The sequence below is a fragment of the Vanessa tameamea genome, chromosome 8 (assembly GCF_037043105.1).
Source record: "Vanessa tameamea isolate UH-Manoa-2023 chromosome 8, ilVanTame1 primary haplotype, whole genome shotgun sequence".
Taxonomy (NCBI): domain Eukaryota; kingdom Metazoa; phylum Arthropoda; class Insecta; order Lepidoptera; family Nymphalidae; genus Vanessa; species Vanessa tameamea.
In genome coordinates, this window is record NC_087316.1 from 10,860,382 (window position 1) to 10,886,845 (window position 26,464).

The 26,464-nt window shown below is 31.0% G+C and overlaps 2 protein-coding genes across 2 annotated transcripts; both read right to left on the bottom strand.

The window, feature by feature from the left end:
* Positions 1–1,412: 1,412 nt before the first annotated feature.
* LOC113404707 (odorant receptor 4-like) lies at positions 1,413–2,852 on the bottom strand. The gene is made up of 5 exons (XM_026645677.2): positions 2,128–2,852; positions 1,950–2,049; positions 1,765–1,872; positions 1,543–1,698; positions 1,413–1,466 (listed from the first exon to the last, which is right to left on the bottom strand). Exons 1-5 carry the CDS (start codon positions 2,850–2,852, stop codon positions 1,413–1,415), a joined length of 1,143 nt encoding a protein of 380 aa, XP_026501462.2.
* Positions 2,853–4,759: 1,907 nt separating this feature from the next.
* Positions 4,760–25,655, bottom strand: LOC113404748 (NADPH oxidase 4-like). The gene is made up of 12 exons (XM_026645742.2): positions 25,377–25,655; positions 16,946–17,041; positions 16,130–16,328; positions 14,821–14,918; positions 11,971–12,149; positions 11,497–11,611; positions 8,203–8,298; positions 6,873–7,013; positions 6,377–6,483; positions 6,180–6,302; positions 5,411–5,869; positions 4,760–4,928 (listed from the first exon to the last, which is right to left on the bottom strand). The coding sequence occupies exons 1-12, from the start codon at positions 25,428–25,430 to the stop codon at positions 4,805–4,807; spliced, it is 1,791 nt and encodes a 596-aa protein (XP_026501527.1). The 5' UTR covers positions 25,431–25,655; the 3' UTR covers positions 4,760–4,804.
* Between the last annotated feature and the right edge of the window lie 809 nt (positions 25,656–26,464).

A 26,464-nucleotide genomic window follows, 5' to 3' on the forward strand; every position in this document is an offset into this window, starting at 1 on the left:
CTTACGGTAGAGATGATATGTGTTGCTCATTGCCTCTACAGCATTGGAGGGCGGGATCCATCCATAATCTGGCGTATGTGTAGACTACAATAATCATCCGCGAATCTATGCTTGACCGACTGATAGAGCACATTCAACTACAGATTCCGGGGTGTAGCACATACCAGGGATACAAGGATATTTAAAGGCTTTTATTTACAAAAAAAATATGCCAACCCTATCCCAATGAAATTGCGTACTTATCTTAAGTTGCTTAAAACAAAGTTATAAACGATCTTAGCCTTTTCTGACGCAGTAAGAAGTGACATACCCATGTCCTTATTATTTAATTTTAGTTTATTTATTATTACCTTTCTATTTTGCTCACTCTGGGCACCTTACATTAATAAATGTTGAACATCGTCTAAAACTATTATATTCTTTTGTAACCATGACATTTTACGTCCAATTCCATTAAAATACTATTTCTAAGTAAATTATTTTCATAAAACTTTTAAGCCATTTTTACTGTCCAAATCTGTTAAGACAACGTCATTTAAATTAAAATTTATAACCTACATAGTGATAATAAATAAAATAATAATAACGGGTTCGAAAATTGAAATTTCTCATTTTTAATTTTATCATGTACTGAGGGGTATTCATGTTTTTTTTATACTGTCAATAATATTTTGTTTGACAATCGAGAGTATTTTTGTAATAATCCTGTTATTATATTTTTTAACCTTGTTAGTATTTTAAAACTATTTTTTTTACCTAAGTAACACAGTACAAACGTACAGTAGTAACTCGTACAAACGTGGTAAAAACAAAAAACCTAGTACAAAATACCTAGCTCGAACCACATGAATAGCGGTAGGTCAAATAATCATTCAACTAGTCTCAATACATAGTTTTGAAACTTATCTCGCACTTTAAATTGACGAAATAATCTGTGCTTTTTTGGTACAAATAAAAGCCACAAAAAATTGCTTAATATATAAACGTGTCTTCTCGCAATGACTCCTATAAAACCTAACGAATAGGAAAGTAGGCAAAACATCCAACAGTGAAATATTTATACGATATTTATATGTATATTAACCAATACTTAATAAAAATAATTTTATTCTATTTCAATTGTCTATAATGTACAACTAAATTGTACTTATTATTACTTATTGCTTTTAGGTATCAGTATGAAAATGAAATAAAATTAATTTGATATTATTTTTAATTAATATAAAACAAAAAAAATGAAAGTGAAAAGTAAATGTCCTAAAGCAATTTTAGTTATGTATAATATTATGTATATTACACGAGTGTAAATGTCTATGGGAGTGCATGATCTTCTAATAGTAACAGGAGACAAAGTTTACTGTTCTGCCTGTATGTTTGTTCCCTGTACTCTACTTGTTCTAGTTTCTGAAAATTTAATCCACAACATCATTTAGGACAGCAAATATTGAATAAGCATTGTAGAGTGCCTGCAAATGGGAAACGATTATAAATATATTTCAACTTTATTGACGTCAAAGTTTTTAATAAACACCATAAACATACCTGACTGTATGTTTGAATACACATAATCGTCATACCGCCGGCGCTCAGGATTAACGGCTTTTGCGCAGCTCTTATAAGGATCAGAAGATCTTTCTGCATGTCAACCGGCCAAGAGGTCCAACCAGACTCGTATGCTGCTTGAGCTATACCTGTACTCTACGAAGGCTTATGTACTTTATATGGCTTCGAAAACGTATTGTATTACATCAAATTCAAACTTACTTGAACTATTAACTCGTTTCCTAAATAGCAGAAAATGTACGCATTTATAAGAGCCAATCCAAGATATCCTAAAAAACTGACCAATAGAGTTTTTTCCTCTAAACTGACCTAAAAAATATGTTAAATTTTATAAGTCTCATCTAGGAATAATATAATTTTTTCAAGAACTTAATATTATAACTCACCACTGTCACCATTAGCGCATTTAAACACAATTCAATCGTTACAGCCAAATTTTGAATTAAAAAGAACTCTTTGAAAATATTTGTAAAAGTATTCGAATATCTAGAAATTGAAAAGTATAGTACAGGAAATGTGACTGTCAATTCAAGGAAATGATGTACACACGATAACAAACCATACCTCATAATACGAACGTGTTTCTTTACGATTTGTTTGAATTCGTCTCTCACAATTCTCTCTCTTTCTTCGGAATAAGACAAGCCCTTTAATCTTTCTTGCAACTCGATTAATTGATCGCAAAAATACATTACAAGACTACAAACGATGCCTTGTATTGCAAATGCTCTGTATAAACAAGGTACTACAAAATATACAGCTAATATTTGAGCAGCTAGTAACAAAGACATTCTATTTTTAAATGGATCAAACGGCATCCAAGCTTCAACTGTCATTTCCCCTTTGAATTGACTCAGCATACTAAAAGTGGTGACTAAACCCGTTGATATCACAGTGATCATAATAACATGAATTACCATTAAATTTCTTCTATCGAGACTAACTTCGTCGCCGGAATTCCTTATTTCAAAAATTAGATTGTTTAGTTGTTTTCTCTTAATTACAAAAAAAAATATCTTTGCAACGAAATTGTAGGCAGCGAGAGCTTTATCCAAATTTGTCATGAGGATGGTTATATCGTGCTTATGCTGATAAGTCCCAATACCAGTCACGGTAATGAAGGCTATTGACATTATATGAAGAATAACTTCGTATATTTTATAGAGCCTCATTTTATCATTTCCCCAATCATCATGTGGCCACAAACCAACCATAGTAAGATATTTTATATTAAAATCAAATAAATCTGCGTTGATCACACGTCCACTAACTCTCTCGAAGAAAGACATTTTTCAAATAAAAGAAACGAGCGTTTTATAATGATACGATATTATTTAATTGAATTGCCTTTGAATCATCAAAGTTAAAATTTTCATTGGATTTGTTTCAAGAACTTAGTAGAAGGACAAGTTGTTACAAGCGATTTATAAGTTCTTATAATAACCGCTGCTAATATTTTGCCAGAATAATTTTGTATTTATTTATAAAAGTTAATTATAAAGTAAAGCTTAAAAATATTACAAAATTATTTAAATCTTGCTCAGCTTAAGATGATCAAACGAAAAGAAAATTAATTTAATCCTAAATACTTAAATATGACAAGAAACTGTTTACAAATAATAATAATAAGGAAACAATATAAATAATAATTGGCAGTGTGATGGATGACTTCGTGGGAATATTCTATTGATTATTCCGAATTTCGACCTATATCGCCTATATTAATTTTACAAGAAATGCTTCTAAATTCCTAGAACATCTAGTCTAAGAACCGTAATAATATTCTTTTTTCAAATCTGGGTTCCATAGATTAGTTAAGTTTCGATACGATGTAAGAATTATGGCAAAAATTATATGTTAGATGATAATTATGTAGCTAATACAAACTTGAATTAACTTTTTGATGACCTTCCCTAATCTGTTATAAATGAAAATCGAGCATTAAGGAGTCTGGCCCCAACAATATATTACACAATAAATTGGAAAACTATAGGTAGTAGGTAAAATATACTCCCATCTGTTATTAATTTGGTTTTTTTTCTATGAAATTTAATGTTACTTGTTCTATATACAAATGTAATCATTGTATGTACTGTAAAGGCATCTCTACTCCCTACGCAATTATAGCCATCTGGCGTATTGTCAAATATGTAGATACTATCTTCTGACTCATAATATTAAAATTAAGATAATCATATACTCATTTACTACTTTTATTTGCTAGTCAGACATATTGCTACCATAGTGTTCAGAATTCTTTTTATTAATCTACTGAGTTGACTGACTGGTTTAACGTTGTATCCTGACGCCAAAATTAGACTGATAACAATGTTTCTGACTGTTTCTATTATGATGCCAGATACCAATATCTAATATAATTACATAAGAGTAATCTCTATTGCTTCTAAAAAAAGACTACGCCCAACTTTACTCATCTTAAAACCAACCGAATGAATACAAATGCTTTAAAAACATTGGGATTAGATTAATATTTCGCTTGCGTAATAATTTTGTATCGGAATACCTTAAAAAGCTCAACTTCCTTAACCGGTCGCTGATACGTTTTTGTCGTAAGTCTCATGTCTTGTCTATTATGTGATGTGTTTTATGTCATTCATCGTTTTTTCCTTAAGTATTAAATTTAAAATTTCGTAGTATGAGATCCTCTGAAAATCTAAGTAATTATTCGTAACACCTTTTGATGATGCTGGCTGTGGCACAAAAACTGTCCTGCTATAATCCGTATTGCAAGTTCACGTAAGACTAATTACAAAAATTGACACAAATTATATTATAAAGAGAATAAGGAAAATCTCCAGCGTATTAATACTATTTAACGAAAACTGCACCAGCAAATCGGATCAGCAGTTTTTGAGAAAATCTTGGTCACCTTTCGTGTCACACCTTTGTTTTCAGGGTTTCTTATGGTACACACATACAAACACACGTACATAGTGAATGTTGGCAGCTGGTATATATTAAGTAGGATTACTTAGTGTCAGATACTTCTTATTCATTTTCAATGGAGAACAAGGTCACCGTTTCACAGATACGTCTGCCAACTGCCCTTTCTAAAATGGGTAGGTTTAGAAAGGGCTGACTCTATTTAAAATCGAATTAATTAATTCTTATTATAATCATCTTATAGCAAGCATCACTCATTCATAAATCACGTAAAATAAAACATATTTGTCATATTTATATTTAATACCAGTCCATCAATAAATATTAACATAGCATTTCAGGAGAAGGCCTCGTGAATGAACGTAAGTTTTGTATTTGTAAATCTTGAAGTATATTTACATTTGCTTCGTAGTAACTTAACTAGTTTCTTTGGTCCACAACAATATAGATTTAGGTGATGTCTGAAATTCAAGAAAAAAAAAAACCAATTAAATTATCGAACACTAGGTGGTAGGCGAGCCCGCCTGGGTACCACCCACCCAACTCATCTTGTACCATCAAACAGTAATACTAATATTATTTTGTTCCGTTTTGAAGGATGTGAGTCAGTGTAACTACAGATAAGGACATAACATCTTAGATCTCAAGGTTGGTTGCACATGGGCGATGAAGATGATGATCAATATCTTTTATAGATCCAATATCTATAGGTAATGGTGGTAACCATCAAAAAGCAATCAAGTTAAAAAAAAATGTTACTGCGTTTCTAGTATGTTTTTTTTTGTGTAATATTATTTGCAGGAAGAATTCAAAGGTGACCCTTATTATTCAAAATGTTGTCTCCATCAATCGAAGACCATTTACAACATTTACTTCTATCACAATTTTTATGTATGACGTTTCTTTAGTCTTTAGTAATATTTCTTTGTATATTTCAACTTACTCTGGATACAAATGCGCCCAATATCCAAACACTTGGTCCCAATGCGGTCTGCCTCTCCTCACTCTACAACCGATCAACGGATATTTCTTCGCTATATTAAAATCTAATTTATCATCAACATGATTTTTTATATTTTCTTCGAAAACACAATCATTCCTCTTCTTATTTGGAGTCAGTAATGTTTTCCTCTCATCGTCGCCTATCAAGTGCGTCAGACCACCCTTTTCATTAAGTACGACCATATGTGTTATGGCATTTTGTTCTTTATTTAAATCGCTTTGAGGATTGTTTTCTTTTGAATTAGTCACATAAAGTTCGAGATGAAGTCTATCTGGTCGATTAGCATTTCTTAATTGCAATATTGCTTCTGTGGCCAAACCAGCAACCCAAGTAAGCTCATTTTCGTGTCTTATTATCCAGATTAGATGAATTCGACCCGGTAATCGATTCCTTGGGTTTCTGAAACGATTGTTGTTTTTTTATAGATTGATATTTTTTCGTCCTAGGTTTCAGACCATAATAGTGTACTCAAAAACAAAAATATATTTAAAAGTAATTAATTTAAACATTTATTTACGTGAAATAAAACGTATGAGAACCTTTTTGGTTGAGACAGTTCTCAAGTATACTTAAACGAATTTTAAAAAAATGCTTTAAGATTGGTGACATCGTATAGAATATTCGCAGGATTTTATTTCTCTGGGCGATCAATTTCTAAGTTTTCAATTTATTTGTATGATTTGAATTTCGAAGACGTTGCCATACTCACATTAACATATCTCTTAAAATTGATACAAAGGGCGTTATTCCAACTCCAGCCGCTACACATATTGCAATATCACATCTGGTTATTCCTTGCATGGGACTTGAAAATGGTCCATCTACGAGAATGCTGGTAGAAAATTTAGGAACATTTAGATTACTATCAAAACTGTCTATAAATAATATCAAATATGTCAATCTTACTTCAAATTATTTGGTCCTCTCTCTTTCAGCAACTTCTCCAAACCTTTCGTCCAATCCCCTTTGGCCTTTATCCATATAACAAATTTCCTTTGGGTTTCCTTAGGAACCTGGAATTTTTAAACATTTTTTTGCTGACGAAAGTGTCCTATCGGCATCAGTGGCCTTACTTGATGGAGACTAGCTGATTGGGCAGAAATATTATAGTGCAGAAGTTTGTCTGAAAACACAATCGATAGGAGCGCAAATTCTACTCGGCAGGGGTAAGTTCAGCTCATGACAGCATAACATGTTTTCCTTGGCACGCAAGTGTACTCGACAGAAAAACCCAATATTTTTTATTGGCACGACCCGGGGATTGAACCCAGGACATCGGAATCTGCAGCCTGATACACTAACCACTATACAAATAAGTCAATCCATTTTTGTCATGTGTAACAAACAAAAACTATTTAAAAGCAAATACAAAAAAAACTACATCCGAATAACACCTACTCACCTCAACCACAGTGAAAGGATGCCACTCCATCACGGAGAGCTCGGAGCACTGCATCAACACGTACTGACCCATCCGACAAACGAAGTCATCATGAGGACAGCTTAGAGACAAACTTATCGTGCGTCCGGGCATATGAGTTACCTGTATTATTATTTTTTAATTTTTAATACTTAAAACTACCTATATAGAGTACTAATTTCACGCAAACGACTTCACGGGCTTATTCAGAATTATTATATCATTACTTAGCATACTCTGTTTGTCCCTGTGTATGCTTAAATCTTAAAAATTACGCAACGGATTTTAATGCGGTTTTTTCAAATAGATGGAGTGATACAAGGGGGAGGTTTATATGTATAATATAGCCGAGAAACACTGTTAATTTAAGAGATTTCTAATGTGATGTGAACATTTCTTACATTGCAAACGCTGGCTGAACCCTACGAGATAGATGCAATCCGCAATGGTATATGTCTATCTCTTAGGGATAATCCAGAATAATCATTTTATATCCTTTACTTTTTACGAGAAACAATGGCTTATTTACGAAGTGGTTTTAAGCAATACAGCGGTAATCCTTATCCAATTAAGTACCTTAAATACATTGTGCATTTAATATACATGAATACGGCCCTGTACAGCATACAATTCAAATTTATATTTTCGAAGATATTACAGATTTAAAATGCAGAGACATAGCGGTTTGTATTGTCTAATCTCAAAAAGTTATTATTAACGTTGTATATCCGCATCTGTGCGAAGCCGGGGCGGGTCGCTAGTTTAATGTGATCACAATTATATATTGTCATACTAACAACGGAATAGTATTAAAGATAAAAAATAAAATAAAATAATAATTATGCTGTTGACGCTACCAAAGCGAATTATGTAAGTTTAATCGGTTAATGGACTTGATCGAACAGTGTGCCGCTGGTCGATTTCATTTACCTCGTTATTGAAACATTGTTACGTATATGAGGAGCTTTTAGTTAAAGTTACTTTATTCGAAAACTAGTTAATACGTGACCTCTTCTGCGTATCACATGTTTGTTTATTTTATGCACAGGTATAAATAAGGTCGTTGTTAGAAGAAAGATTGACATAAAAACGTATATATTAAAGGAAAATAATCAGAAGAACTACGTTTGGTTGATTTTTCGAAATTTCACAGACGTACTCCGCTGGCTTACTAAGCTTTTATCACGATCGAATGCATGGATTGAGTAACGCAAGGAGGACAAATACACAAGCATTATAAATATCATAAAGTAATAAATGGTACAATTTTAAATCAATAAGTTTTTTTTAACGTGTAACAAGAACGACTTACGTTTAATATTCGAACTCGTGCGAGATTTCTTGAAAATATTCTCCAAAGCATGTCCAAAAAGAAACAGGTTAAAGGTATCGCCATCCACTGCCACGTCTAGAAATATTAGGTACAATCGTTGTATTAAGATATTGTTAACACATTGACTATGAATAATATGGCAAAAAAATTGAATTATACGTTATAGTTCAAGGTTCTAAGTTTTTCGGTATGTACTCAAACTCAAACTGAAATTCCTTTATTCAATATAGAAGCATCACACTTACTTATTGATAGCCAAATGAAACACTACCACCGGTTCAGAAAAGAAAACACCCTGACCTGAGAAGAACCGGCGAAAGAAACTCAGCGGGTCTTTTTTTGTCAATTTTATTATTTACACAATTGAAAATGAATAGAAATAGCCAGGAGGCGATCGTTTCATTCCCAAGGTGCGGTATCAATTATAAATTCACTATACTCGATTCGATATTGCAATAAGATATCATACAATATAAATATAAACTTTACATGCTTAGATTTCAATATTTAAGCTAACATTGTCTATTTAAATTCAACGTCTGTATTATCTTTCAAACTTACGATTTATATTAATTCCCTTTATAATAATTAACCTTACTAAGAGGTTTCTCCCGATTAACGATGACTGCCACGTATATAATGTAAGGCTCAAAGTATTTACTACTTTGAGCCTCAACGTATTGTAAGCCTCAAATTTCTACTTTTTACTTTTTTAATATATCCCATTTCATGTGAACTACTCGTAAAGTGAAAAATGATATTTTATGGCTTACAATGAAATACGGGAGAGGAATTAGCTTAACATTAACATTAAGTTAGTAAAAATATTGTTAACGATCTCGTAAGTTGCTATTCAAATCCTGAGTCGTCGGGCAAATGAAAGTAGTCTAGTTTGCAATCAAAAAATTGTCCGATATTAGCTCAGATTCAGTAAGTGGGCCGCATTGCTTTTCAGTCGTCTTGGATTTCTATCTCCTACATATATGAGGATGTTTGCGCATATAACTCCTGCGCTAGTTTCCAAGTACTTGAAATTGGCCCCCGAGGCAACAATTCGGCTTTTAAATTATCATTTATTTTTACGAATTATTCATAGACAAAACATAATTGAAATTCCCAACTCCCTTAACAATTCAAGAACCAAATAATATATGTATACCATAACTATATGAAAAATATATAAAAAATTGTATATATTGAAACTTTTTATACACCAATGGAAAGCCGATCTGAGTAATGTTTTCATATGAATATTCTCACATGTCGGGAGTATTTAAGCTTTATACGTAACATTAAATATTAGTAGCGTAGCATTACATTAAAATGAAACTTCTAAACTGTATTCACTCATAGCATTATCAATGAATAGCCATTGATATGTAAAATATAATACATATTGGGTGTAAGTAATTGTAAACGAAGGTCACGTGCTCATCAGCTTTGAACATACGAGAGGCGCGCCGAGACGGACCATAAACTCTTTTATAAATGCTTGACACAATTCAATTTGATTCATTATTCAAATACTCATAGCCAGCTGATGGGAATTATAATTTATAAGAAACTAGCGTTCTACTCGACGTCGCTCGGAAATTGGCCTGTTTACGCTTAAACGATATCTATAAACATGCGGTCCAAACGTTTGCTAAAAGTAATTTATTTTTGCATTATCAATAAATATTCGATTATCGGTTTTTTTTCTACTTTTACAGTATTTGGAACAAGGTTTCCAAAATCTTCTACATGAAAATGTCTAAATTAGTGAAGATGAGAGAACGACTTTCTGTAAAGAAAGATGGCTTCAGGTGGCAATAAAATTATTGGGTCGAAACTAAGGCTATATACATAGCTCTTAGAGCTATGATTAATTATTAAATGAGACCCTCAATAGTGTGACTTTAAAATCTATAATTTATAACAAATATATTATGCGTAACCATATTCGTCACGCATTATGAGACAATGAGAGAGAATAATTTGTTACGCTGAAGTTATTTGAATCGATGGTTGACACATACTTATTATTAGGCTTTGCCACAATAAACTGCCTCATTAGTGGTTAGGTATTAAGTTCGTCTAAAAATGTAGTTAAATGAGTATTTCTGTCAAGAAATCAATACCGCAAGTCGACACAATATAAAGGCATTAGTCCTTCATCTAATTTCTGCTTTTTCACATTAACTCCTCCATGCTGGTTGTCTGGAAGAAATCGCTCTAAAGCGATAAGACCGCCTGTTGTACATTTCTTTTTTTTTTGAATATTGTGTTATTGAATGTAAGTTGTTTTTTTCTCGTGTATGTACAATAAAGAGTTATTATTATTATTATTAATTTCTTTCGAAGCTCCAGTCTCCCTGGATCACCATCATTGTAAGGAATACACCTTACACACACCGTATTCACGCTTACATTTGTAACAGCTCTATAACATATACCTTTGCAATGTCGTGGTTAGTCTATAAGGACTAATCTAATCTAAGGACTGATCGTAATTATATTCGTCTTTGGATAAATTAAGAACGTTATACGTTTAGCCATATAAGGTATTCAAGACATCGTTCGATATAAATAAAGAGGAGTTATTAAATTATAATATATGGATAATGTGATATTTAAATTGTATTATGTAATCAGATTATATTTTATATCTGTTTGTTTCCCAAATATTAAATAAATAAATTAAATAAATAAATAAATAATTTCAATTATTCACAAGCGAGACCAATTTAAATAAAAGCCGTAGTTATAAAACAATCGTTTATAATCGTACACTAGGTAAATGCAGGCACTTAAACGCAGAATTCCAAAAGTTAAACGTGGACCATCTAAAACAACAGGCAGCGTACTCGTAGCTTAAATTAAGTACATTGCAGTTAAGTGCTCGCCTTCTGCATGATGAAAGCTACATTTAACTCAATTTGGAAATTTCCGAACATGTACAATATACATATATAACATTGAGTATGTTTCAAAGGTAACTTAGACTGATTGCAAGATGACATTAACTAACGTAAAGTTAAGTAAAGTGCGTAGATATTATGACCGCGTGAATGCTGGCAGCGTTTACCCGTTAAATCGCAATTCCGAATCACTGGACGATAAAGGAAAAGCCCTTCTGTCACTAGTGAAGTTAGTAATGTAGGCGTTTTTAATATATATAAATATTCCCCTCTAAAGTTTAAGTATTTCAATCACAAATGGAACGAAATAAATATTTTGGTATAATTGACGAATACTTGAAAGAAATGTAGTCATTTTAATTAAATAACTTACCGTCGACTGAACCGCAGCAAATTTTGGAGTATCTGGTAATGAGCCATTTGTCCATCCATTTATGTCATTAGCAACATTTTTATTTTTATCCAAAATTTCTTCTTTTAAAACCCCGCTGAAATAAACAAGGTGATCTGTTAAAGCAGAGGCAAGAACTAAACCGATAAGATTGAAATTGGTAGCCTATCTTGACTTCTCTACGTCATTTATTAGTAAAAAGTTAGAGTTGTAACAAAGAAATGTAAAAATTTAACACCCTGCAAATATCTGCTAGACAAAAGCCTAGTCTCCTATTGAGGAGAAGGTTTTGTAGTCTGTTTATCACACCACACTGCTCCAGTCCAGCTAGGTGGTTAATCGTCAGAAGGAAGAGCATATTTAATAATCATGACGTCTCCGTGTGTTAAGCAGCATCCAGACCTTATTAACATAGATATTTTATCAGATGTTTAGCGTAGTATAAGTAAAACTTACCTCAACGGATGAATCATCAGCAATAACATAAACGGTAGATAAAGCTGATGAGTATACCAGAAAGCATTATACACTCTCCGTCGCACGATTCTGGTAGACGTCATACCCATGCTGAGTACGATGAGCAACATGGATACACCAGTCACGCCTGCTATGCTTATTAGTAGGAGGAAGGGACTCTGAAATATTACGTCACAAATTCGAAGAAAGCTAGATTGTTATCATTATAACTATAACAAAATATGCCTACGATCTACATATATACGTTTCTGCATGACATGTGTTTGCCAAGTACTCAATGAATAAAAATGTTCATATATTATATTCAGGAGTATAACATTTTTACAAATTTTAATTAAATAGATATATTAAGATTTTTTTTTATTAATTAACATATATAAACCAGATTAATTAAATAATAAATTACGAATGTGATTCTATCAAGTCAAATCAGTTACTTGATAGAATCATATCCGTAAAAATAGCTAATAATATTTAAAAGATAATATATAATACATAATCAGCCTGTAAATTTCCCACTGCTGGGCTAAGGCCTCCTCTCCCGTTGAGGAGAAGGTATGGAGCATATTCCACCACGCTGCTCCAATGCGGGTTGGTGGAATACACATGTGGCAGAATTTCGTTGAAATTAGACACATGCAGGTTTCCTCACGATGTTTTCCTTCACCGCCGAGCACGAGATGAATTATAAACACAAATTAAGCACATGAAAATTCAGTGGTGCCTGTCTGGGTTTGAACCCGAAATCATCGGTTAAGATGCACGCGTTCTAACCACTGGGCCATCTCGGCCAATCGGCTTTAGAGAAAATAAAATATATAATTTAACAAACATAGTTTTAAAATATCTAAATATTATCAAAATCCAAATATTATAATTATAAATTTGAATTTATGAATCAAAAAAGTTAAAAAATATCTGTGGAATTGTATTGTAGAAAAGAATACTTTGCTCCGAGAAGGATTTATTGACTTTGCGGAGTCGGAAACTTGGCGTTATAAGCTTATCCCTTACAAATGTTTCGCGAACATATGTACATTGATACTTATTCTATAAAAGTGATCAATGCTGCTGTGAATATACATAACATTGTTGTATACATTACAAAATATCACAAAGGGAGTCTTAAATAGAGTACAGCTCTCTTTTAAATAGAGTACTTTTCGGCACAATCTGTTGTTATTCCTTTAAGTTACGTTAATAGTTTAGACTAAGTTAACAAATACATCTGTAAATTTCACCATCCAAAAATCGTAGTGGATCGTATGGTCTGAAAAGATATGGCGCAGCGGGAACGGATAACAGAACGAATTGTAATTATGAATACTGCAAATGGGAAAATTACTATTTAAAACAAAAACTTCATACTTAAATAGTCTTGTGCCTTCCTATTGTCAGTTACAATGTAGTTATTGTTATATATTTTTAAAGCTGGTTAATGATACATTTATAATAAAAGGAAGGCACGCGAGCGTCATAATGACGATGCGCCCCACAATTTATTAAAATAAAGTTTTACACATTTACGTTGCGCATATGAAAGGCATTCAACGGTTAAGTCTCTGCTTCATTAATGAAATAAAAGAGTCTGCGGATACCGTCGCGTCATAGACCCTTGGAGTACAGTGGGTCACAAGTACGCGCACGTCTCGAGTTTTAGCTGTTGCATAGTTGCACATTCATTAGAACTCTTTTTAGCATTGATTACTTTTGAGCGATGCTTGCAAATCGGAAAGTCTACGATTGACTTACAATGTTAAGTGAAATGCGCTTTAACTTCGACTTATTCGAATGAAATGCACTGTTTATGGAAGCACGATCGGTTTTGACGATTTTTCAGACTTAAATTGAAATAATGTTAGTATTTACAAAAGCTGAAAATAATATTTCAATGGATAATAACGCAAACCCATAAATAACACAAACTATACGTAAACTGCTCATATTTACAGCTTATCATCGTGGTGCAGCTGCAGTATGTTAAATAAATTATAATGGGCGTGCAATGCTTTAATAGCAATGCACGAAATACAGGCACTACTGAATCCGTTAATTATTAATGTATTCATGCTATTATTATTATTATTATGCCCTATTTAATGGCTATTATGATCAAGCGCATGCTTTATAGTAGCATCATGAAATCATTTAGGTAATATTAATTTCAGGATAAATTAAATGTCATAACGTTCAGCAATAATTGAATTAATTAAATTTATAACGAATTGTAAAATATATTACGTATATATATATATGTATATATTTTAGGAAAACCTGTAATAGGATATATATGAAAGATGTGTTAAAATACTCAAACGTTTTTGACACAAAAAACAAATGGTACAGATTTTAGCAAATATTTGGCAGAAACGCAATAAGTTTTTCCTTTGTTGAACGAAGCCAGAGCTAGCCAGGGGTCGTTTTTCCTGACAATGTATGTTTCAAACACCTGGAACACTAGACGGGGCGAGTGTTTGCGCGTACCCTTGACTTGTCGCTCGCATTAATTTCGCAACCCTATGCCATTTCAGATATGAGATCAGTCTGCGATTTTGTCAACAGAGACTTGATAAATATTGAAATAGGTGCTTAGCATACTTTTTGTATAATATCTGATCACAATGGATGCTATGATTTTAATAGTGTGAGAACTGCCAATATTTTGTCAATTTTTGAAATGTCCTAATAGTATATCAATTCGCGATAATAACCGATAAATTGATAAATAAATAAATCTATTTTTTTTTTTTCAAAATTCATTAAAAGAATAATATGAAGGAGCCATGATTATCTCGATATCAATAGTTTTGTTAGTTTGGAAAAACTTACCTCGTTCCTGTATCTAGCCAAGTTGATCTCCGGCCATTGTTCGTCGTAATTACGCGAAAAATTCCATAAGTTCACGAAATGCGATACGGAATGTATTACTGAAAGAAATACTAAACTTAAGCGAAACCATAATTATGCTTCCCTAATTATCACGTGACATTTGAAACCTAGTGATTTGTACATATAAGAGATATGTACAAAGAATTTCACATGCTTCTGACTGATCTGACTGAAATGTAATTATAAGTTGTTTGTAAAGAGTGTTGATGGATTGCTGTATATATTCGATTTGTCTTTTACTCAATTTAAGTCTACATGTTAATGAGTTCTTCTTTTGACTGAAATCTTTGTTTCTAGTTAAATTTGGTATTTTCAAGTAAACTAACTAGATTTATACCCGTTGAAATTTCATAGTATTTTATATGCTACAAACACGCAAACGTGCAAACCCATAAACATCGATCGCAGTAATTCAGATATTTCAACTGCACCTTGTCACACTAAAAAAAATATAGAAAAATATCTATATAAAACTACACATTAAACATGTAATAAATTGTCAACTAGGCGAGAGTCACTAATGATATTAATGAATAATAATTTATTTATAAGTTGTTGAGTAATATTTGTATATTGCATTCCTTTAAAGAAATGTTAATATCATATTGTAAGCTTGTTGTGTGACTTTATCTAGCGCGTTACATCTTCACTTGAAAATTAAAGGTCTTGTGAAGAGCCGGAGTATAAAAGCTATACATCCAGTATCTAAAGATCAACACTTGCCTTAAGAAGTCCGTTTCTTTGTTCGTAAAAGAGCAAAAAAGGATTTTTGAAATTCTCAGAACGTTATTTTTACAAAGCTGTTTAAATGCAAAGTCTTCGTGCGTTGATCTTAACGCACTAAGAGTTTAAGTCTAAAAGTTAAAATGGTGTCGTGGCAGTCATTAGCCTTTGTCTGGAGAACATAATGGTGCACGAGAGGCGTTTAGATGCATAAGCGACTTAGGGGGTACTTTGTAACGAATTTCTGTTAATTTTTACAATTTAGCACGAAAAATCGAAAGTGTCCTCAAATTAGGCAGAAGCCTATTACCAGACAGGTGTTCCAAAGAGATTCCATTTGTTAAAGGTTGCGGGTAAATTGCACGTTATTGACGTCTTCTGAGATTTTATATTTCGTACAATAAAATAAGACGCAGGGCCATCTAACGAAAATAAAATGAACAAATCCTAACCATAGCTCAATTTAATAGTACATAGCGCATATTAAATGAAATCTTAATATAAACATTTTAATAGTAACACTTACCACCAAAAGTTACAAGAGTAACAGCCACTGTCATATGGAAGCTCTTTGCACTCTCTAGCCAAAAGAAGAATAGTCCAGGCCAGAGTTTAGATAGGACTCGGTAAAGTAGTAGGTTTAGTTTTTTGCACAGAGGCAGCAGGACTAGAGCACAACAAATGTTGAGGACTGACGCCGTGCCACGAGACACGCATAATCCTAACTGCAAGAAAATATATAACAGGTTTTAATAGATTGATAGAACTCTTTTTTTGGGTACCTCGCGTATAAAGTAAGTACACTAGGGTACTTAAAGAGACATGGACTTACCGCTTGATAGTGATATCTTATAGACAACCTTAAGGTTAAAATCTCGTTAAGGGTAGTGCAATACATTAAAACTCTATAACATAGATATCCACACAAAATTACACATACAAATGTTACATAATTGTATAGAATAGTGTTATAAAATAATCCAAATCGTAGTTAAACATTTTGGGAAATAAAATACAAATATTCTCCACAGCTCTATCATCATTGATAATATATTGACTGACTAGTATTACTTTGGTTTGACCTACCTTTTGTACCATTTTTGTATATAATCTAGACTTATTGTTTTTAGTGAGTCATCACGATTAATTCTTGAAATTTATAGAAGTTGACAATGTCGAAGAATATGACAAGATAGTTAATTTAGTTAATAGTATTTAGTTAATTATTAATTAATAAAATTATAGCAGTATTGTTAAATAATATACAAGATATAAGCATAACGAACACTTTTACATTAAAACCAGGTGTTTAAATTATAAAATATATGTTGCAAAAACTCACCCCCAACATCCGCCTTAAATAAAAAAATTGGTGACCGTGTAAATATAATATAAATGATTTGTAAAAAAAATATAGAACTAATGAGATCCAAGATATCTGAAACAATAGAAATTATAAAATTAATATTTTTTTATTAATAGAATAGCCTAGTGGAATTCAAAAGAGAAAAGACTTCAATGTATACTTTATTTTTAACTTTTTAGTCGGAAATTGTTGAAATATGACCTCGAAAAGACTTTCACGTGCCACGAGCATATTTTCTTTTAAAATAATATATGTTTGGGTGTGTGTTTTATGCGCGTTAGAGGATACATGTGTGTGTAGGTGACAAAATTCATAAGTTTTAGGAAATGAAATATCGACAGAAAGGTACTCGACAACATTGAAACTGTGTGTAAACGTAATGTCCCACAGTTGGAGTTAGTCCTCCTGGTCCTGTCCCTTTTAGGAAAAGGTTTAGAGCTAATTTCACGCTGCCCTAGTGCGGTTAGTAAATACACATGTGGCAGAATATAGTTGAAATTAGTGACATAAAGGTTTCTCTCGATGTTTTTTTTCTTCGAACACGAGGTGAATCATAAACACAAATTAATGCTTGGGCTTCAAACTCGGATTCATGAGCCATTTCGGCTACATTGAAAACTGCTTGACTTTTTTAAAAATTAATAATTTCCTCCTGACAGCTCTTAAGTTTCACCTATTGTAAATATTATAAGCGGGTGATAACATACCTATATAAAGATGTTATCGTTTATTCTAGAGATCCTTGTTAGTATTTTATTTACATCTTTTATTAGAACTTTTACGGGCACCATGATATAGGTCACCTAATGTGGGGTCCAACCTTATAAAACAATAATGCAGTTATTGAACTATTTAAGTTGAACTAATTAAGTAAGTAACGAATTAATTAATTTATGTTTTTCATACAAACTTTTAATTTTCTTAATATTAACTCCATTATCTTTTGCAATTGCCTGTATTAATTTTATTATTGTTCAATTTAGTTTCATTTAGTTTCCTACGGTTTTATACAGATATATTTTTTATTTTACCGTATTATATACCAACCATGACAAATTTTCAATGAAATTATTTTGTAATAGCATTCTAGTTTAATAATGTTTAAATAGGTTGATCCTTCACTCGCTCAACCGTTCATCTGACTTTGTAAATACGTCAACTATAACTAATTATATTTTTAGCTCACACAAGCCTGCTAATGGGACATTGTACGTGAAAATGTTTAACTTGTGAGTCACATTACCTTACCGCCCAATGAAATCCACAAACACTGTTTAATTACTTAGTATATTTACATGCATCGCAAACTTTAATACATTCCAAATTACAGGACATCCCAACATTGTTATAATACTATCATATTGACACATGCGCTTACTACATATAAGTACAATTTTAGTATCCATAACGATCGTGCTATTGTTTCTCAATGGGACATTAATTAAATTCCTATTATCTGATATTGACATTTCATTATATACGATTTAGTATTGCTTTAGGCGCTTTAAGTCTATAATTATACTGTAAGTTAAGATATACACGGTGAATATAAGAAACTTTATCATAACTAGAAGTATTTTCTATTTCCAAACAGTTCATATTTGGTATTAATGTTTGATTAATTTAATAGTAAAGAAGAAACAAATGTTGGAGTTACTCGTATATAACATTAAAAATTAAATAAATCTGGCCTTCGTAAAAATATTAATTAAATAAATAAAAATATTTCACAGATTTTGAACCAAATAACAGAATAAGGTTGTCGATTCGTCAAGGAACTTAATAGTTTTCTACTAAACTCTTTTTCACCAATCCAGTCTGTATTATTAAAATAAATAGATGTGTATGGTCTGTATGTTAATTAGATACAATTAAATTATATTGATGCTCAACAATAAATACTAACTAAACGCGATTTTATAATCTATATAGTAGTTTATCGAGTAATAGGTCTTATTTATCGATGTAGAAGCGAGGCAGACCAATTATTTTTACAATTACTTTTTTTGTGATTTATAGCTGTATAAAAATACTTAAAACTCTTTGAACTGAAAATTGAAAGTGTTTATAGCAAACTTCTTAAAATAAAACGATTGCCAGTCTTCCGTCTAATCTTTCGCGGTGTGGGCGTTTGCGAATAACTCTATATCTTAATAGATTAGGCTGACGTTGATCTACATAGGCCATTATTTACTTGAAAACCAATAGGAGAACATTATACATTACTTCAAATTACAATGAAAATTAAATCTCTACATATTAAAAAAACATAAGTCGCTTCCTGCCATCTGTACGCTTAGATCTTTCAAACTACATAATGGATTTTAATGCTGTCTTCATCAATAAACTGGATTAAAATCCGTTAATTGCCGAAAAAAAACGAGGGTTTTTCTTTTTATGTTTGTTCTGCAATCTAGAAGTTGTTACCCGCGTGAGGCAGGGTTGGGGAACTAGTTATGTACAAAATAGATATACGTATATCTGTAATAGACTTCGACACCGCGTGATCAGTTACCGTAAATATTGGCACTCCTTTTTTTCATGGAGATGATTTTAACTCTGCATCACTTCAACCTCGATAATGTACAACCAATCGCCGTGACTATTGGTATATATAAATATCTACACAGGCAGGACCTTGATATATGTTATTGCAATAATTCGTGAGATATTCGTGATAGCCAAAAATCTTTTAATTTTACAATAATTATAACGTGTTTTTAACATACAATTATCAAAAATAATTCATTAATTTAATCAGAACAATATAAGAGTAACTACGTCCTACGTTTTGCAAACGGTAATATATGGTTTACTAAATAAGTTTACAAATATATGATTAAAGTTTACTTAACATTCTGAGCGTATCCTTATGAATGCACATACCTGTACACATAAATAGTTGTTAGTTCATCCTCACAGAGAGAACAGTTTCCATTGAGAGTTGTAGCCTTAAAACGGACATAAGTCCTAGCAAACGACACGACATGCGTCGGAAGTTTAAACTGGCACAGCATGCCACTTCAGAGCAGACTCTATTCAAAACTTGTGCGTAACGACAGTCTATACAACGCCTTTGACAGCCCACCTCCATTGAACATCTGAATGGAGCCGATCACAGCGAGCCTGGAGTGTGGTCCCGCATTAATTAATAGATGTCGAACGCGTTATCGGAATCTCATTTGCATCCGATGAGCACATGACAGCATCCGTGAGTGTAGTCTTTACGTTTAACTTCCAGAAATGCTACGCAACTAATACTGCTACGTAATACTATTATACGTTTAATCGTTGCTAATTATACTTTTTTTTTAATGGGGTTCTAGTGCGTGATACAGGAATAAACGATATTTTTTAAATATTTTTTTTTTATAAATAATAACTTTAGTAACACATAGCAGTTTAAAATGAAAATATCTATACTTTTTGCACGGAAGACGTTTCACTCAACTATCCATACAGATTCGTTGCCTTCAAATTTAACCTAGAAATTCTAACGTTCAGCCCCAAATATACTTAAAGAAGTAAAAATGTATCTTTATGTTAACTGTATGTACTTAAAAAAGTCTAAAAAATATATACATATTGCTGCATGTAACTATTACCGATTATAGGATTTTTTTAATTATTATTTATTCATTATATAATTGTAACATATTTTTTTTTTCCTATAGCGGTCACAAATATACATATTATTCTATGAAAAGGTATGGTATATTAAGAAGTGTGGTAAAAGTCGAGCACGAGATGTATTTCAGGAAACTATGATTTCGAACCAGCTCTCACACTTGCAAATCTTTTGATATTAATTTACATTTCATTCAATATACTACTTACAAACATACATACTTGGTGGTAGGGCTTTGTGCAAGCCCGTCTGGGTAGGTACCACACACTCATCAGATATTAAATCAAACAACAGTACTCAGTATTGCTGTGTTCTGGTTTTAAGGGTGAGCAAGCCAGTGTAACTACAGGCACAAGAGAAAGCGATGTAAGGTATTGTTAATATTTCTTACAGCGCCATTATCTATGGGCGGTGGTCACCACTTATCATCAGGTGGCTCATATGGTCAACCTATGCCATAAAAAAACATACCTTGAAAATGTATACTTTATGATTAAGAACTTCGAAGTTAAGTATAAAAAAATACATTTTAATTGATTATATAATCATAATTTCGACCCCATTACGTTACTTGTTGCATTACGTTGTGTTTCAACTATAAGAATATAGTGTGGGATATAATAATATTCCAAAGCTCCTCAAAAAAAGAGGCAGTCTAAATTTCTATTTAATAAATAAATATGCGGTTGATTTTAATCCTATGTCAGTTTTATAATTTATTATTTTATAATAATACTAATTAGTGTACAGGAAAATAATAATTAGGTATTTTTTAAGACATATAAAATTCAAAGCGGGAGGCGAAATTATGATATTTTTTCCTCTTTATATTAACAAATTATTAAATAACAATATAACAGGAAAAAATCAAGATAACAGGAAAAATATATTTATTATATAATCTGTCGTTGAAAATATTTAAAGACAGTGGCCGATTTTTTATTGAGTCTGTGCTAAATATTAATAGTTTTTTTTTTTTATAATTTTGTTTCTTTTTTATTCACATTTACACATAATACTTGTAACTTATGTCATTGTTTATTATATTTTTAATTTGAGTAATGTCCTATACAAGAAAAATAAAAACCTTATAAAAATTGAAAACATACAAATAGAAAAGAAATATATTTTTTTAATTACTTTTAATAGGCATTAATTTATAGGTTGATTTAAATTTTATAGATTATGTTTTAAATAGCAAAGGTTTTGTTACAATAACGGTTTTTTTAAACATGCTAATTTTGGCTTATGATTTTCAACTGATTATTATTTTAAACTGCAATTTACAAGATAGCATTCAAATTCAATAAAACATATATTTTAACATTTTATATTTATTTCCATATTTTTTATAATTTCAATAAATATCACACAAAAAAAGAAAACTAGTTGACAAACAGAGCAGAAAAAGGCACTACGCTATTTTGCCTTTGCCTAATAGATTAAAGAGGACACGAAACTGTTCCCAAAAAATATATCAACGAAATATATTAAAAAGCATATACTTTCGAGAGCACATGCTATATTCAATGAAAGATCTTGTTATAAGAAATTGACAAATATGGTTTGAAAGGTATAGTAAATTATAAACGGAAATCTTATCTCAAAGAACTACTAAACAAATAATTTGAAAAAAAAAACGGAGCATATACACCTTCATTCAAAGTTAAAGGATCCTAGACAAAATTTAAAGTTTTAAGACTTTAAGCCGTGTAGACAGATAACTCGATACATTTAGTATCTAAATTCAGCGAGTACAGATAAAAGTAATTGTTTAGTCTACTTAGTAGAGTATGCTAAAATCGCCTAATTTTTCCACGAAATAAAGTTCAAATTAGTTTTTATTGACGTAGTATTTGTTTTTTTTAATATATAATATTGAGCAGTTAATAGTATTTTTTTTTGTATTTGTAATTCTCTTTTATACATTTATGTTAAATACTGTACAAAACATTTTATTTCTACCCTGTGTCATAACTTTTTTGGCAAATAATATATAATTAAAGTTTTCGAAGCATTTATAAATTATTCACTCGCATCGTATTTAACTTATCCTGTTACTAAGTCTGTACAGTATACTCGTATTAGTCTATCTATCGAATGACAATAATTCAGGATATAGGTATGTTTAGTTTACTACGTGTAAAACCTGTTTGAATCTATTACACAGTGTCTTAACGTGCCAATAATTGGGTCTGTCGCCCTACTTATCTATCATGATTTAGAAGTTAAATAAATAGACCCGTTTGACAACGGGTTATGGTGATCCTCCATCATTATAAATCATAGTAACTTTAGTGCTTCTAGGAAGACGCATCAAATTATAATAAGTAGATATCTGTACCTACTTATATTTTTATAATATTAATAATAATTAAGGTTATCAACTAGTCGCATTTTTTGAAAGATTTTAGTTTTATTCTCTCTTTGAAATATGTTATTCAGGAACTACACCGATGCTGATATGCTAACCTAATGCCTGGTTCATACACGATAAAACAAAACGTCATGACGTGTGTGTAACGTCTTATAGTATACCAAAAAATTAATCAATAGTAGTTAATTATTTATTATTATATATAATAGTTAATTAGTTATTATTACACAATGCCTGGTTGGTCAGAATTATAATTATCTATCAAAATCTTAACATTCAACTGCAACAACAGTACTACTTACTTAAAATATCTCGCGATTTAATTTTGCATTATAATATTATTTTGGAACTACACTACTCGTAACTACACTACCTCGTAAGCTAAGTTGAATACAACTAATTGGCAAAGCTTGATTGTTTGATATTTTTATTTGGTATGCATTTACTCTTAATAATTTTATTAATGGTAATAGAGACTGAATTTGAAAAATTAAATAATTAGTAGAAATAATTTAAAAGAAAATAGTAACCTAATAAAAAAATACTATAAGTGTTATTAGGTGTCACAATTAACATAACTGTTTTTAAATAATAATAAAGGACTAACATATAAAAGGTTGGGGTATCCCTAATTCTTAAAAGAAAAGTATAGACGCAGCTGTCGCGCCGTCTTGGTCAATTTCTTACGTAATATTTTATGATATTCAAATTGAGTGTAGGTTTTTGTATGATATAGGTTAGCGGACGAGCAAATGCGCCACCTGATGATGTAAGTGGTCACCATCTCCCATAGACAATGGCGCTGTAAGAAATATTAACCATTCATTTCATTGCCAATTCGCCACCAACCTTGGCAACTAAGATATTATGTCCCTTGTGCCTGTAGTTACACTGGCACACTCACCCTTCAAACCGGAACACAACCATACTGACTACTGCGGTTTGGCGGTAGAAAATCTGATGAGTGGGTGGTACCTAACCAAGCGGGCTTGTACAACACCCTACCACCAAGTAAACTAAATTGCTATTATCATTTTATCTCCCAGTAAACAAATTAATATAAAATAAAATACGACATAGCCTTTAGTTCGGAGAAACATATCTAGGCAGGTAGATATATGTTATCAGTTAAGACAATCTCGCTAATTAATTATACAACTAGAATCTGACAGTGGCTATACACATATTTATATAGCTTACGTAAAACAAATATCCAACACCTTGAAGCGCGCTATGTGCCATTGAATATGTAGTTACAATTTTTTCTGATAAATTTAGGGCTCTCGTAAAAAATTCACAATTTTTTATGTCGTTAATGGTGTTTTTAATGAATGACTTTCTAGAATTATAAATAATTGTAGTTTCAACACTGAAGTGTTGCAATAAAGACGCAATTTGCTTTGATTAGCTACTTAACACTTAATACAAATTTTGCAGATAGGTACTGAATAAACTAAATTATGCTAAATTATGTATTTTTGCCGAGCATTACCAACGAAAAAAATAACTTTTACTTAAGAAACTCATAAAGAATGCAACTTATGCAAAAAATTGATTGGTTCATTTTTACCTACACAAAATACTTAAAACTTTAATCACGGAGGTTAAAATATTTAATTTATTTCACGATTTCAAATTCGGTGGCTGTTTTATTTGTATAGTAACGATAATTTTTATGTTAGAATTTAAACTAACTTTTATTATTATTATTTAATTTAAACAAAATATTAAAAGCATTTAAATATTACAATTATTTACAAATATTACATACAAATATATACGTAAAGTTCTTCTCCTTATTATATTCCAAAAATAATGCAACAAAACTGAAACAGGATAACGATTACAAGCAACTCGAACTCGCCATTAAATTTAATAATAGGAATCTTTAAATAATTCACTATACATTGCCTCTCTATTTAAAACCTGCGTTTCAAAATTAACATAAGGTATGTAATGTACATAGCTTTTGTTTTAACTCCGAAGTTCTAAAGATGACATCATCCAGTACTACTTGGAATTGCATTATGCAAAGACTGCACGCGAAATTATTTCATGCTTAATTCAAAATATCAGGCCTACTTGTACTTGTCATTTATAGCCTTTAAAAAAATATCGAGTCATCAAGACGTATAAAGTTCGAAAAACGGAACAGTTCCAGTAAGGTAAAACAATAATTATGTACCTATATTAAATTTAATCCTTATTTTGAATCAATTTAAATTTCATTTATTTATTAAATTAGTTATTTTATGTACATAATTATAGATACAAATAATAAAAAACTCTTTTTCGATTTTTTAAATATTACTTTAAAGTTTTGCTTAGCAAAAACTTTCGATAAAAAATAATTATGAACCTATTTATGTATAAAATATATTTGATAATTATTTTTTACTCACCAAATAGACGCGTCTTTTTAAAAATACGCAAAAATCACACAAATTTCTTGCCATTTCAATTTATTATGTTTTATGAAAATTATAACACAAATACAATATTGTAATAACTATATCATTTTCAGTATTAATTTTCATCGACCATTTTGTAATATTCTTCGCGCCTTTTATATTATATATTTTTTTGTCACTTTATGGCTTTGATGTGATGTAAACGGCCATTATAGCGTGTTGTGTGAACGAGTACGGTGTGAGACTGCCGCTGACCCGCTATGCCGCGTCCGAACGCGCGGGAGAAATAAGCCGAGATTTGATAGGTCATCGCTTCACTCCCTGCTATAGTTCAACTGTTGAGAACCTGCCTGAAGTCTGAAACCAGTTGGTTCCAATCAAATAAACTTAAGCTTAGAGATAAGGGTTATGTAACGCTGTAAGTATAATTAGACCTAGTCGAAACGCTACTTATCATTAACGTATGGAAATTAGGATTTTTCAAATAAAATTTATTTTAACTGAAATTACACAATATTATTTCTCACGTATTATTTTTTACTGAGACAACACACAATCGTAGTATTTTTATAAATGTATTTATTTATAAATAAAGATTATATAGATAACAATTATAACAACTGCCATTCCTAAACAGATTTACTATAGTAAATTATATGATTCATGGTCATTTTAAACAAGCCGTAGTACAAAAGCAATGTGGGTAGTCGATTACGAAAACATGAATGATTTCTATAAAAAACAAATTAAATAAGAATTCTAGGAATAAGTATGAATAGTACATTATATTTAACGAATGAATGAAAAGAAAATAACAAACAAGTAATTATGAGGTATGTTATTTTTATTTCTTATAATTTTTTATGCGAATGTATTCAACATTCGCATTAACTCTTTAAAAAAAAAACATATTAAAAATAATCATTATTGACTGAATACAATAACTCTAATAATTTAATAATTTCTTAAAAAATATAAGTATTCTCTTATTTAATTAATAGTATATTGTAGAATTTGAAAAATTATAATTATGTCTTTATTTCAGAATGTAACTTTATTTATGTGTGATATCAAGTTCG